Source organism: Mastacembelus armatus, chromosome 21 (assembly GCF_900324485.2).
Source record: "Mastacembelus armatus chromosome 21, fMasArm1.2, whole genome shotgun sequence".
NCBI lineage: Eukaryota > Metazoa > Chordata > Actinopteri > Synbranchiformes > Mastacembelidae > Mastacembelus > Mastacembelus armatus.
This window is the reverse complement of record NC_046653.1, coordinates 8,399,105-8,414,020: the sequence shown is the minus strand read 5'-3', so window position 1 is coordinate 8,414,020 and position 14,916 is coordinate 8,399,105. Positions and strand designations below refer to the sequence as shown.

Genomic DNA, 14,916 nt, shown 5'->3' with positions numbered 1-14,916 from the left:
TATTTATGATAATCTTCATATGAAAACTTGAAAAATATGAAAAAAACATGACATCTAGAAAGAAATGTAGAGCATCAGGATAAGAGTTTTATGTAGTCATGTATTCCAGTGACATTCATGATGGAAAAAATCACATACAATCTATGGAAAAGAGTTGTGCATGGCACATGTCATGTAGATGCTATGACATGAGAGTTTTCTGTCTAGCATGGCCAAAAAAATAATTGGAAAAAAAAAAATCTGTTTTATGAAAAGAACACCTGTGTGCACAACGACGTCCTTGAATGCATGTTCTTTCTTTCCTCAAGGAGTGAATCTCTAGCTCAAGTTGCTTGAAAGGGTTACATGATGAATAGTCATAATCTGTGATGAAAGCCCTCAAAAGTGTACTACAGGAGAGACTATTGATATGTTCATTTAGAAGACACATGTGTCTCAGTTCCTTCAATTTAATGAACCATCTATTCCCTATTCAAAAACCCTTTTCTATTAAAATGAAGAGTGAATTATAATACAGAATTATAAGTACAGAATTTACCACCTGTCTTGCAATGATAAAGGATGGGGCCATAAATCAGAAAATTTGACCAAGAAACACCCTCTCATGTCACAATTTCACAAGTCTTTCAAATGAAGAGGGAGAAGGTACTGATAAGAGTAGTCAATTGTCTATTCTCATTCCCACTGACATTTTTCCGCAAAGCAGGATATGATGTTGAGCCTATGGAAGACAAAAAGCAGTGTTCACAGTGAAATGTGATACTCACTTTACTCCCATGAATAATAGTGTGCCTTTTCCTGCCATGGTAATCCACCACATCAATGTAATCCAGGTAGGCGTCTGCCCAGTACACCAGTTTCTTGATCACATCCAATGCCACAGCAGTGGGCTGCTCAATTTTATAATCCACCAGCCGGGTCCGGTTGGTGCCATCCATGTTGCAGCGCTCCACCTTGGCCACATTCCCATAGTCAGTGAAGAAGAGCATTCTGCAGAGGATGGGAATATTTAAATAATTAAATACTTTAAATACTATTTTGTTAAGAATGCATAGTCTCCTTCTTTGCTCAAGATTTTCTAAGGCACAGAGTAAAGTAAAGTAAGTAAAACAGAAATTCTATGGAAGAACATACACTACCAGCAACAGTACACATTTGTGTATTATTGTGTCTTGTTTGTGTGATGCTGCATTTACCTTAAGCCATTTGCAACAGAATGACACTAAGTCTCAAGCAGATTGGCTGACTTTTCAGTTCCGAAATCATTTCACGTCCCTTGTTAAGAAAGCCAGGTCTGACTTTTACTTAGCCAAAATCATTAGTAATCTAAATGATCCGCAAAAATTTTGGAAAACAAAGTCTTCATATGGGGATTTAATTATGAATGAGCTGCCAGCCAGCACTGTGAAAGACTCATGTATTATAACTGATAAATCAATGATTCTTAGTTGTTTTAATGAACATTTTATTTTTTCAGGTTCTCTGTTTCAGTTATTACATCCAGTCTGATATCAAACAAAAGAGAATGAGCCCTACTTCTCTTCAACCATAACTACTGTAGGGGTTAAACAATTTGAGCTTACTGCAAAAAAGATTGTGCAGCTCTATTTGTTGACTTGTCAAAAGCTTTTGTCACAGTTGACCATGTTATTTTGTTGAATAAACTTTTTAGTGTTGGCTTATACAGCTGTGCTGTTAGTTGGATTTCCAATTAATGACAGTTAGAACTCAGTGTGTCCACTTTGAAGGGTTTTATCATACTTTCATTCTATATCGAAAGGTGTCCCCCAGGGTTCTATACTAGGGCCTACTATTTTCTTTATATGTGAACGTGTGTGACGATCTTCCGAATGCTGCACTTCATTTTTGCGCAGATAATATGGTTATCTATTGCTCGTCCCCTTCATTGACACAAACCTTTCAGTTACTATAGTCTGCTTTTGATGTTGTTTAGTCCCGTCTGACTCAGCTGAAGTTAGTGCTAAATGCAGACAAATCTAAGCTTGTATTATTTTCAAATGGTAAAGGATTACAATCACAATGACCTGGGAGTTGAAATTGAACTGGTCACTGTATGTAAATACTTAGGTATTTTTATTGATCATGTTTTGTCATTTAAGGTGTGGCCTTAGTGGCCATCTTTATATATATGCAGGTTTTCACATTTCATATTTCACAAATCCATTCTTGGGCTGACCCCTTCCTATTTATCTTCACGTATGCGTAGAATCCAAAAGCAATACAACTTGCGCTCTCATAACACTATGCAAATGTCTATTTTAAATGTTAGAACTGAACTAGGCAAAAGAACTTTTATATATTGCTGCACCTTTCTCCTGGAATGATATTCAGATCATTCCAGATCTGAAGCTCTCAGAGTTGGTTACACTGGGGGAAAGCCTATTTTAAAAGATGCAGAATTAAGCTTTCTCAGACACTGTAATTGTTTTAAATATGTATAGATTAATCTTGATGTTTTATTATTTTTATATTTTTTTACATTACATTCTTATTTGTTTGGAGTCTATAAGTCTGTAATATTTGTTTTCTGATATTATTATTGATGTTACACAACCATTTTGTCGCTGTCTTGGCCAGATCAATCTTGAAAAAAAAAAAAAAATTAATCTCAATGAGGTTCCTATCTGGTTAAATAAAATAAATAAAGATATACAGCATGGTATCTTAGTTGAAGCAGGAATAGACCATTTGAAGAACCATAAGCTGCAAACACTAGCATTAACTGGTTAACTAGCATACTATTCAAGTAGCCTACTGTTACCTCTGAGGCCAAACACAGCATATATCATTAACTCACTATTTATTGTGGTTACAGTTTAAAATAAATTAAAAACCCATTTATAACTATCACATCAGCTGTGTAGGATATAGTCTTGGGTGTTACTACTACTAACATGTCTACCCTACGACATGCTACTGGGGATATCACCTGCAAAGCTACCTATGCAGCATGTAAAATGAGCAACCAAATATGGTTACGTTAAAATTAAATTAGTCTTTATTTTTCATCATGCTTTAAATCTAGATTTAATTAGTACTAATATTATTTTATTTATTTAATTAATTGTATTTTTCTCCCACATGATTCATCAACAGGTGAAAAAGTACTTTTTTTTTTTTTACCTTGGACTTGTTTTAGTAGAATATTATGCATAAATCAAGTGCATGTTTAACACCCCATTTAAAGGACTCTTCTATTAAGTCAACCACAGACAGCATTTGTTTTGACTCTACCATTATATTTTTTACAATTTAATTTATCTACCTAATTAATCTTCCTGCTGAAAAAAAAAATCTTCAAGCAACAGTTAATCATTTCAGTCAGCAAAACTGACATTTTCCAGATAAAAAATAGAGGCCTGCTTTTTCTCCTTTCTAAAAATCAGCACCCATTGTTTCAAAAACTAATTTTGAGTGGTAAGTATTCCCTGCTGACAGTTGTCCAACAAATATGTGCTGTGTAAAAACAAGAGAAACCTGCAGGTGTACTGGCAGCGACTAAGGGAAATGTGGCTATTTGTAACTGATTCTATACAATGTGGTTTTTAATTTTGACATTAAGTTATCACTATGGTGGATTTGGGGTTAGCACTGGTGCCTCATGGCAAGAAGGTTCCTGGTTTGAAACCCATCAGAGGCCTTTCTGTGTGGAGTTTGCATGTTCTCCCTGTGCTTGTGTGGGTTTTCTCCAGGTACTCTGGTTTCCTCCCACAGTCCAAAAACATGTATGTCAGGTTGATTGGTGACTCTAAATTGTCCATAGGAGTGAGTGTGAGTGTGTGAGGTTGTTTGTCTCTATGTGGCCCTGTGATGGACTGGTGACCTGTCCAGGGTGGACCCCTGCCTTTCACCCAAAGAGAGCTGGGATAGGCTCCAGCAGATCCCTGTGACCCTAAATAGAAATACATTGGTTTAGATGATGGATGGATTAAGTTCTTCTATCTTCTATCTTAAGTTCTTCTATATTAGGAAAGAGCCTTACAGTGACAGTCACCATGAACACTGACACTTTTGCTAATGCTCAATCTAATCTATATACATAACATTCAATATAGAAGTTATTTTGAATTGAAAACCAAAGGTCCAGAGGTAGAATAGTTAGTAGAACTAATAGATCTTGTAACTGTAAAGTATGAAAAGACCAGTCGCTTCATTAAAGTCAGGGTTTATGATCAGGTGTTACTGTGATATTATTCAGTTATGGCAGTTTAAACTTAGACTGCACTAGAAGAAATGAGCATAGCTAAAACACAGCAGCATAAAACTCCTTCCTTCTGTGGGCCTGTTATGAATGTGAAAGAGAAGAAAAAGCATTGCTCCTCAGACACCAGCTGTGTTTACAATGAAGCTCCTAGGTGTAAAGCATTTACATTGTGTTGTCAGTTTTCAAATTATTCTGATGACATAAGTATTTGCTTGAAAAGTAAAGTAAAAAGTAAAAGTCCTCTGTTGTCAAATGTAATAAATAAATATAAATAAATAATATAATAAATATAATTATAATGAAAAAGTTGCAGTCGATACATTGCTTCAGCTCAGCGATATACCGCCTGCCCAGTATAACATGAATTGAAATTCAATGGGAAGGAGTGGTTCTAAAATGTAGGACGGTAGGAAAACCAAATGAAATTATGTACACCACTCGGTGTAACTTATTGGATTCCCAAATTTGTTAATTAGCAAAAACAACATTATAAGCTGAGAGGATATTGTATAATATGTTTGAGTTTTTGTTATGGATTTTTAAAAAAAATTAACAGGACAAACAGATGTTTAAAAAATAAAAAATGACTTGAGAATGAGCTGAAATAGTTGATATATCAACGATATATGATATGATATTAACCACAACCATGATCTCTTCCAAACATTAACCAATGACTTTTCGGCCTAAACCTATAGGTTTAGGAAACCTATAAATAAATAAATAAATTAAAAGAATACATAAAAGGACTATAACATTGTAAAACTAGATTTCTAAAAACAGCATCAGAATGTTTTGAATGGCATCTAACATGCCCACTGAGGCTGCCTTTCTAATATATAGTAGCTCCATAACCTGAAGGCAAATGCAATAAAAGCAGCATTTCCCATTTCCTTTGTGGTAATTTTGGGGACATTTAGAAGGCAAGCTGCAGTGAACCTCAGGGTATGTGAGTAGACATAAAATCATAGACAACGTCTGATACTCTGAGGAGCCAAACCATTTAGAAACACAGAAACCTTGCGGGGGCTTTCAAAATCAGTTCCTATGACACAGGGAGCCAGAACCCATGGAACACAGTTGTTACATGTAATCTCATAGGTTTGCACATACAGTAATTAAGATGGAGGGCTTGCCATGCTGTCTCACTGTGGCATTGTGAGGACGGAGCTCCATAAGCTCGCAATGATAACGAGCTATAGAGAGAAAGCAGAGGGGAGCCGGTTTAATCCGCACAAGTCAAGTCAGGGAGTGATGGGCTGGCCTTTGAACCCTGGACCAGGCTGTGCTGGAAAACTGTCAGCGTCAGCAAGTAACCCAGCTTTCCAAACAGCTGTACCTCCATGTGGCATACAAATGATAGCTTTCTGGGATTAGGATGGTGTGCTGATGCTGTACTTGTGCATTCTGCAGGTACAACAAGATCCATGTTGGATTCTGGAAATGAGCACCTCTGATAAAATAAACTGCATGGGAGTGGTGAAAAATGGTACGAGTCTCAGAGTAAAACACAAGACTGTAGACACCATTAAAACTGACAATCAATAAAAGCTATAAACTCCACAGTTGCTTTTCTTTAAGTGTTAGCTTTCTGCTGATTTTATACAGCAGTGGCCAGAAAAAGATGAGTTACTTCAGCTGCTCTTTTCAGATGTGTGGTTGTTAGATGGAAATTCACCTTTACAGTAAATCACCTATAGTACTAAGTGCAACCTTTAACACAGTATAGTATATATAACTTGAAGAAACCTTGAATAACCTTTAGTGTATTATGATTTTTGAGGTATTTCAGTTTTCTAATACAGTGCCATAAATAAGTATTTAAATACAAATAAATCTTAATCATTCTTTTAAATGTTTTAGGGTGTTTTTAGATTTATTGTTTTACAAATTACAGTTACCTCTCCAATCCACACCTCACTTTGTATGCTTAGGGTTTTCAGATGCTCTCTCTTAGAAATGACATTAATCTTATATCATCATGAGGGACCAGCAGTAAAAATAATAAAAATAAATAAAATAATAGCACATTTGGTAAAACATATTGGTAGTATATAGACATCATTGCCAGAGGACAGGGATAACTTCAACACCAATCAAGGCACACCAAAGAATATAGCCTAAAACTTTTCTTCACATCGTCATGGCTTATTTTGTCAAACAAGAGTGTATTGGATTGTCAAAAAATAGTAGTACATCTTTTGCCATCATGACCATAAAATGAGACTCGCGGGAAGCCTCTGTTTTAGTGCTAAGGAATTTAGCCAATGAACCCAATGATTGGATAAACTCTCGCCCAAAAAGGCTTTTCAAAGAGAAGAAGAAAAGACTGTCAATTTGAAAGGTTTCCTGTAGCAAAGTTAAAATGTCTTATCCAATCTTAAGAGAGGCTGGGGGACAGAAAGAGTGAGTCAAATAACAATAAAAACGGCCAAACCAAAGCATATTCTATAAACACTGTTCCTCACATGCTGTGCTCTTATAACAGCTCCCAGATTTCCTTTGTTTTCACTCCACTGCTCCAGGCTGACAGATCACTCTCTCAGGCTTGCTTTTTCAGAAACAGCTGCAACCATACCTCCCCAATTAGAGTTAGGAAGAAGCCTGGGAAAACTTCAGTGTCTTATATAGTCAATCTAACCAACAGCCTGGATGCCCAGCTCCCTTGTGGAGCAGCAGACTCTAAATCCATACTATCATCATTCTATACACACAACAGGGCACTTATGTGTGTGTGAGTCATGTGCGGTTATGGCAAAACCAGTGAAACACCAGGCTGACTTGCCTTGCAGATGATTCACTGAGAGCCAACTGAAGCAGAAACCTTTAACTGTATGAGCCTTCTCGCTTTCCACTAGCTGACCAGCATATGAGAGCACAGAGATACCATCAGCCAAATCAAACCCAGCACCTGACTGTTCTGATTAGACCCAATAGTTTACAATTGTAACCCAATCTATTAAATAACATTCAGTTCATAAACCTGAAATCCCCAGCACAATTCGACTTTCTTACTTCAACTGTTAAAGTAATTGTAATAGTATGTTAAGAAGCTTATACTGTCTGTACACCTGTTCACAACACCTTTATCATTGTTATTGCAACAGGAGCATTGCAATTTTCAACATCTCATAAAATATTTTATTATTAATAAATTGCCTTGACTCCAAGGTAGCTGCCTGTCCTCAGACTATAATGACTTTGCTCTTCTCTTGGTCAGTGGAAATAAAAGCACAAACAAGATTAAAATGCTGATAACTGTTTTGAAACCTGGTACAGCTGGTGCTTACAATTTATTTAAATTATTTGGTTGTTTTGTTCTTTTCTAAACAATGACACAGGAAACTGCTAAGACAAAACGAGTTCTGCAGCTCTGTGATCCATGTGACTGTCAACTTCACTGAGAGCAGTGTTGGGTTTTTTTTCACTCTGCAGTTGCTCAGCTTTTTGTGATCTCTGCAGAGACAAAAATCATGTAATGGAAAGTCCTGTAGGGGCATTTTCTACTGAGGGATATCGGGTGCAATCAGAGAATACAAATGAAGACAGTAGAAACTGTTTGAAGCATCAACAACTATTCACCAAATTACACGGCTCAAAGAGAAAAGGACTCAAAAGACAGGGAATCATTTAAATCCCTTCATTGTAACTCACTCAAATAGTTCCAGACAAGTCAATTGTTATGCATGGCATTTTTCTTCTCCCATGATTTTTTTTTTCCTTAACAAAAGATTCATGATGATAAATGAGCCTTGTGGTGCTATCAGAGATAGTGCATTATGTAGGCTGCAGAATACTTACCCCATGAGAGGATCCAGAGCTATTCCTTTAGGATTTAGTAGATCTAGTTGTAGGATAGTAACACATGTGTCCCCACTATGGTCACAGACAAATATCTTGTCGGTGACCCGGTCAACAAAATAAAAATTCCCTGTAATCCAGTCAATGGCCATCTGCTCCACATCTGCAATAGGAAAAATATGAGTCTCATTATAATGTTAAACTGCTGCATCCAATTATATAATACACCTGATTTTTTAAATACTTTCCGTTATAAGCAGAGAAATATTAAAAAGATTTATCAGAAAGGAAACAGCAGAGGCTTAGATATCCCAACCTGTAGCCCCTAGCCAAGATTCAAAAATACTGCATGGTACAATCCCCATGAAGCAACTTGATAGTATCTTTTGTTAGATTTTCCCAACCTGGTAGAAGCCAAATCTTTCAAATTGCACAGCCACAGTTTGTAATGGAGGGTTTCTGTAAAAATATATTATGGTCTTCAAGCCCAAGCAGAGATAATCCTGGTTACATCAACAGGTTTCTTTTGAAGAGCCTCCTTAGAGGCAGAGAGGACAAAACACAAACACTTTTAGAGATGTGGCAGTATCATGATGAGCAAACTAAATTTGATGTGCAAAATTTTTTTTGTATCCTTTTAAAGATGCAGTGTGTAAAATTTGAAAGATTTAGCAGCATCTAGTGGTGAGATTGCAGAATGTCTTCTTCTGATCACACCCCAGCCCCTGTTTGCAGGTGCATGGGAGGGTACAGTGGCCATCACCTTTATAACAAAACATGATTCGCTTTCTAGAGCCAGTGTTTAGTTTGTCCATTCTGGGCTTCTGTAGAAACATGGCAGCCTATGTGAAAGGAGACCCTCTTCCTATTTAAAAGGCTCACTCTAAGATTAAGAAAACGCAAAAATGTATTTTGCAGTGATTACTCACTAATGAGAACATTTATGAACACTATATTCCATTTCTGCTAATAGATCGCCCTAAATGTTATGCATTGAACATTTAAGTTTTACCATGACTATTGAGGAGTTTGTGTGGCTGGAAGGTTTCTGTTAGATTCTCCTAAAGGAATGCATGAGCTAATACTGTATTCTTGGTTGCAATTTCAGCAATAAACTGCAGGTAATGTCAGAAATACTTTAGTCTTAAAACTTCATAGAACTGACAAATACACACAATTAATATATGGGGGAGCCTAGATAAACTAGGAGAAGGAAGAGAGAGCTTGTGGGTTTTATGGACAGCTACATGAGAAAGGTCCAGACTTCAACTGGACTGATAATGAAGAGAGTATGAGAGAAAAACAGATGCAAGTAAAGGGTGAACCTGTGTGTGAGAGACTACTGGGTGATGTATATCTCATCTTAAAGGTGCACTACTGTCTACTACTATTATTTTAGGTGAGAATGTTCACAATATGAGAACATAAGGATTCAAATTTGAATAGGTAAGTGATGAAAAGGTATATGGTAAACATACGTTGCAAACTTTGCTGTGTTTTTATTTCCTGTTCCCGTGTGAATCCACGCAGGTTCTTCGTTTCAGCACAGCGGAGTTGCCCAGAGGACTCCATAGACAGGACCCAGCATACACTTTCCTCCTTGTGCTGGAAATCCAGTGCCAGTGTTCCATTTACACTCAGAGACCTCAGGGGCTTGAGGCCTGTTCCATTTAGATGGGTGATGACAATACGATCTGAACCACCAATAAGAAGCACTGGGTGGCTGTCACCAGGCTCTGGAGTGAAATGGAAAATATAGATGGTATAATTTTGTTTCTTTAATTTGGTAGCATTAGTTTTACTTTTGAAACATCAAGACACGCCTGAGACAAGATTACTTTATAAACGAAATTGAAGGAAAATGATTTCCAAATACGGAATTAAATAACAGAGAAAATACTTTCAGGGAAGACACAAAAAGAAAAAACAACAAGCATGCCATAAAAATAGATCCTTTGCCTTTGGAGGCAGAAAACATGAGTCACACAAAGACTCACAGAAATGAAGAAAGATAGAAAGAAAAAGTGTAATCAAACTCCAAAAGTGGATAAAACAACAATCCAATGCAGTATTACTGATTTGAACTAACACAACAAATGAGGAATTGAGAAATAATAACATTAAGTTAATAATTGGACTTGACTTTTTCAAAGCTCTAATCTCTCTGGAGGTAAGCTGCTTTAATTGACTGTGCACATTCTCAGGTTCCCTCCTTATAAAAAAAAGGTCTTTATCCCAATATTCCTCACCAGTTCAACTCAATGACTACTCTCTTTGTTTCACAATTAATTATGACATAAGATCTAGAATTTGACTGGAGTCATCTGTGACAAACCGACTGGAAAACTACTTACGTAGTATGTCAGGTGAGGTGCACAATTCACAATGCATGTCAGGGTTAGGGTTAGAAAAATGACATGCATTCAAGTAACCTTCTGTAAACTTTCATGTTTGAAACCACCAGGACTCTTCCTAGAGTTATTGTTTCACATGCTATCAAGCGCATAATGGCCTATTATCACTTAACTATGTTACTGGAACATAGTTACAGCTCAGTGGGGCCCTACTGGAAGGCTTTGTAAGTTGTCATCATTCCATTGATCTTCCTTGTCATCATTACAGTAATGAACGTAGAGCATTCTTACTTGACATATGTCTTTAGGTTTAAGCACAAAAACGACTTGGTTAAACCATCTCAGCAGTTCTCCATCAATCAGGCCTTTATGGAAGAATGACTAGACAGAAGCCACTTTGAGTAAGACACATACTGTCTGACATCCTGCTAGGAGTTGGGAAAAGATGCTCAGGTCTCATGAAACAAAAACTAAGCTATTTGGGCAGAAATACCTATGTATGGTGTTCCTCAAATTGAGTGCTGCCCATGACCTGGCTAATAAAAGGCAAGTGCATGGTCGTCTGCATTCAGGTGAGTAAAGCTTAAAGAAAGTTAGCCAAGAAGAACCAAAGCTGTAATTGCCGCCAAAGGGGCTTCTCCAAAGTAGTGGATTAAGGGTCTGAATGCTTTTAAAAATACTTAATGAGACATTTCAGGTTTTGATTTTTAATACATTCAAAATAATGTGCAAAAACATATTTTCACCGTGTTAGTTGTGGGTTAAGCATTAAGTAAAGTCTTATCCTTTGAGTATGAAAGGGTGGATTTGTTATTTGGACATCCACACAATTCCTGCCATTAAAAGTATTGTGCGTGAGCCAGATAAAGTTATTTGTTTGAACATGCAATTATCTCATACGACCATAATCCGCACTTTGGTCCTGTACTTAGCATAAGTCAGTGAAGTGCATTATCAAACAGACATGAAAGCCAGCAGGACTCTGTGGCCTCAAAATTGAAAATAGAATCAAAAATATTATACTTTTCACTTAAGACTGAGTCAAATGAAAAGATATTAAATCAAGATTAAATTCTCAAAAAAATAATAACAATAATTGTGCTGAAGACTTTTAACTTCAATCTTATACTCAGAATGTTAATATGTTTTTCATACCCTGCTGCTTTTCATCGTCTGGCCTCTGAGAGCTCTATCTGAAATTTATATTCATGAGTTTTCACAACTTATGGTAACCCTGTAGTTATCACTCTACCACTACCACTCTCTGCTAAATGAATATTAATGCATATGAGCATGGGGTTCAGTTAAGTTTATGGGTAATCATATTCAGTTTAATCCTGGTAGGACACCAGTCACATTGATTAAAAACTGCAACACTGGTGTTCTCCCCAGGTAGGTCTGTTTGGCCTCCAGCTATTTTCTACTCACACAAGACTTTATGACAACATCCTAAAAAAATCTACTTCACTTTATAGTTCAATGCATGACACAAATTTAAACCACACAAGTTTAGTGTGTACTTGTAGATGGCAGACAAACCACAAACAGTAGCTCTTTCGGTTGTTTTATTTCCAAGTAGGGACAGATTTGTTACCAACATCAGGCATTAACATAAATCAGGGTGATGCTGGGCATTGTCTCTGCACAAAATACTCCAGACTGCTCCCACTTAAAGTCTCATGCTCATTAATTTTATCATTATCCTGGCCTGACCACGTCTAGCCATTCCCATGAGGGTGATAGATTGTGGTCACTACTAAAACCACATAAATCTCGCCCTACAAGTGCTAGTGAACGCCAAGACAGTGACAAGTTAGAATTCCATTCTGATTGAAAAACTGTTTATAATTAGAAATTAAACATAAAGCTATGCGGATTATGTTTTTTTCCAATGCAAGTGTGCCGCTCACCTTGTTTGGCTTTGCAAGATATCCTGTCAGGCTGTAGGATGTATCCTTCTGTGCAGCTGCACCTGTATGACCCATAGGTGTTCATGCAGGTTTGGCTGCATGCACCATACATGGCACATTCATCATGATCTTAGGAAAAAAAGGAAAGGAGTCATTTGTAACAAATTAGGTGTGCTCAAACATGACCCAAATACATAAAGTATACTTAATATGGCCTCACTCTGGCACCTCATGCATAATTACCTTTATAATCAATGAGCCTTTTTTTGGAGCTGCACAACCCTGTAAACCACTCTGTCATGTCTTTTTAGGATAAAATTCAGAAAGATCTTCGACTTTGTTACACTTCTTCCTCCACCACAATTATACAATTTCATGCAAGGTCTTTAGTATGTGGAGAGTCCAGTAAGACAACTTTAGAGGCACCTGACAGCAAAATCCTGTCTTCCTCACTGACTGTCAGAAACCAGGCCAGTGGCATATACGAAGAGCATGAAGAGAAAGATAAAGAGACAGAGAAACTGTGCGCTGTGTATGCAGTGTGTGTACTGTACACATGCATGTTAAGGGTGTAATGCTTATGAGGCGCTGCCTGCAGACAGATGGTTCTCATATAGCTAACACCTCCTGCTTATTCATCTAAAGGAAGTCTGGCCGAGGGCAAAAGGAGAGATTTGACGGGGAGGAAAAATGTGTATGTGTGTGTGTGGGTAGGGGTGTTTGGATCCATAGCAGGTGGCCCCCTACCTACACTGCAGAATCCTACCTCTGCAGCTTGTCCCGTCCTCACCGACCTCAAAGCCATCAGCACAGAAACAGAAGGTGCCGTTTCTTGTCATGACGCAACCATACCGGCACCGGAGCTCATGACAGGCTGACAGCAGCTCTGTAGGGGGAAAAAGAAAAGGAGAAAAGAAAGAGGATTGGCGGAGGATATAAAAGGGTAGGTGGAATGGGAAATTACTTTTGGAAATTCTTGTTGTCTTAGCTCTGTTTCCTTTTTATTTAGCAAACATTTCCAGCTGACCATCAGAAGTGTGAAAGTCTTCTTAGGTTAAAGGTTTATTTTTTTCATGATTCACCACATGAAAATTAAAGTGGTTTGAAAATATTGGAAATGATGTGATTAAATCCATTTTCATGTGGCTACAGGATAACTACAGGATCAATAATCTGATGGGAACTTAAGGAAATGTCACTGTGGTAATTATTAAATGTCAGGATACAGACAGGGATACAGACAGGTGAGAAGTAAAAAGTCACTAAAAATTGTAGATGAATGTTAAGTTTCAAATACAATATAAAATTAACACAGCAATCTAAGACTTCTGATTGGAACAATTAAAACTGATTACCACCCTTGCCCTATAACTTCATCATTTCACTGATGGATTGGTTGCAGCCCTCAGGAAGTGCCTACATTGTCATTTCCCATTTATTTTCTGAATGTTGTGATTGGTGATGATGCTCTGTATAGCACTAATCTTTAAACAGAAAGGAACAATGAACAGCTAATTATGGCACGATGAACATTCAACAGAATAAATGGCACAATTGAAAATATGAGCCTCAAAACAAAGCTTTAATTACACAAAGATTGATATACCACTGCAGAACATTAATTAATGTCAATTCACAGGCCCAAAAGATTAAAACTTGCATTGATTGTCATGTGCTAACCATTTCAAGACATCACGAAATGCGGCAGCCGCAGACCGAATTTCTTGACAGGGTGTATTTAAATGCAACAATACATCGGGAACCGAACCACAGTCAAAGCTTGGAAGTTATGATATTTTTATGAATGAACACAGTCTTTGGCTTAGATTGTGAAGAGCTGGTAGTATAATGTCAGTGGATCAGACGCTTTTAAACCCTCACTGAATTATCAGTGGTCCGTTTGTCATCACAGTATCTAAACTTCTTGCAAGCTCAGTGACACATTAAGATGAATGGTGCAGCTGGATTGTTTGGACAGCAATATAATATATACTGTATCTCAGTGAGTGCTTGTTGGAGAGCAATATGTCAACTGATAATCATAAAAAGAGTTTAATGGTGAGGGAAACTAGAATGCAACAAAGAAATATGGCTTGTGAGTATTGACTAACAGGCCAGGACAAGACATGAAGGATTATGAAAAAAACAAAAAAAACAACTGCATATATATACACGTCATTACTTTTGTCCATCTGTAACAAGGCACAGATTGTTTCTAAATTCACAATGAAACTAGACAAAATAATTCCAAGCATCTCATAAATACTGAAATGCTCAACAGTCTGGAAAACACTGTTGATATTAAAATATGCAAGGTGAATGTTACCTCTAACAGCTTCAGAGTGGGTTGAGATCGAACTACAGTGCAGGGGTGAACATTATATGTGTTTAGTTTTCACATATCCCCCAGCGGAGTTTTGACTGACAGGAGGTAGAATGGAAAATGACTGAATTTTCATTTTGCAGCAAACTATTTTTTGAACTAATACAGTGCAAGCAAACACAAAAGTATTAAAATGGTAAAATGCCCAGTAACCTATGGTCCTCAATGACCAGAGACAGATTTATTAATACTCCTGACTGGCTCATAGTGCTGAAATGATTCTGGTGAAGCTAAGACCTGAAG

The 14,916-nt window shown here is 37.2% G+C and overlaps 1 protein-coding gene across 1 annotated transcript in view; it reads right to left on the bottom strand.

The window, feature by feature from the left end:
* The window catches only part of lrp1bb (low density lipoprotein receptor-related protein 1Bb), a 236,311-nt gene that overhangs the window by 126,929 nt on the left and 94,466 nt on the right, over positions 1–14,916 (bottom strand). Inside the window, exons 4-8 of the mRNA XM_026295401.1 lie at positions 13,057–13,176; positions 12,291–12,419; positions 9,505–9,762; positions 8,027–8,189; positions 768–990 (exon numbers count right to left, since the gene is read on the bottom strand). Of these exons, the coding sequence (XP_026151186.1) occupies positions 768–990; positions 8,027–8,189; positions 9,505–9,762; positions 12,291–12,419; positions 13,057–13,176 (893 nt within the window). The remainder of the gene's footprint in view (positions 1–767; positions 991–8,026; positions 8,190–9,504; positions 9,763–12,290; positions 12,420–13,056; positions 13,177–14,916) is intronic.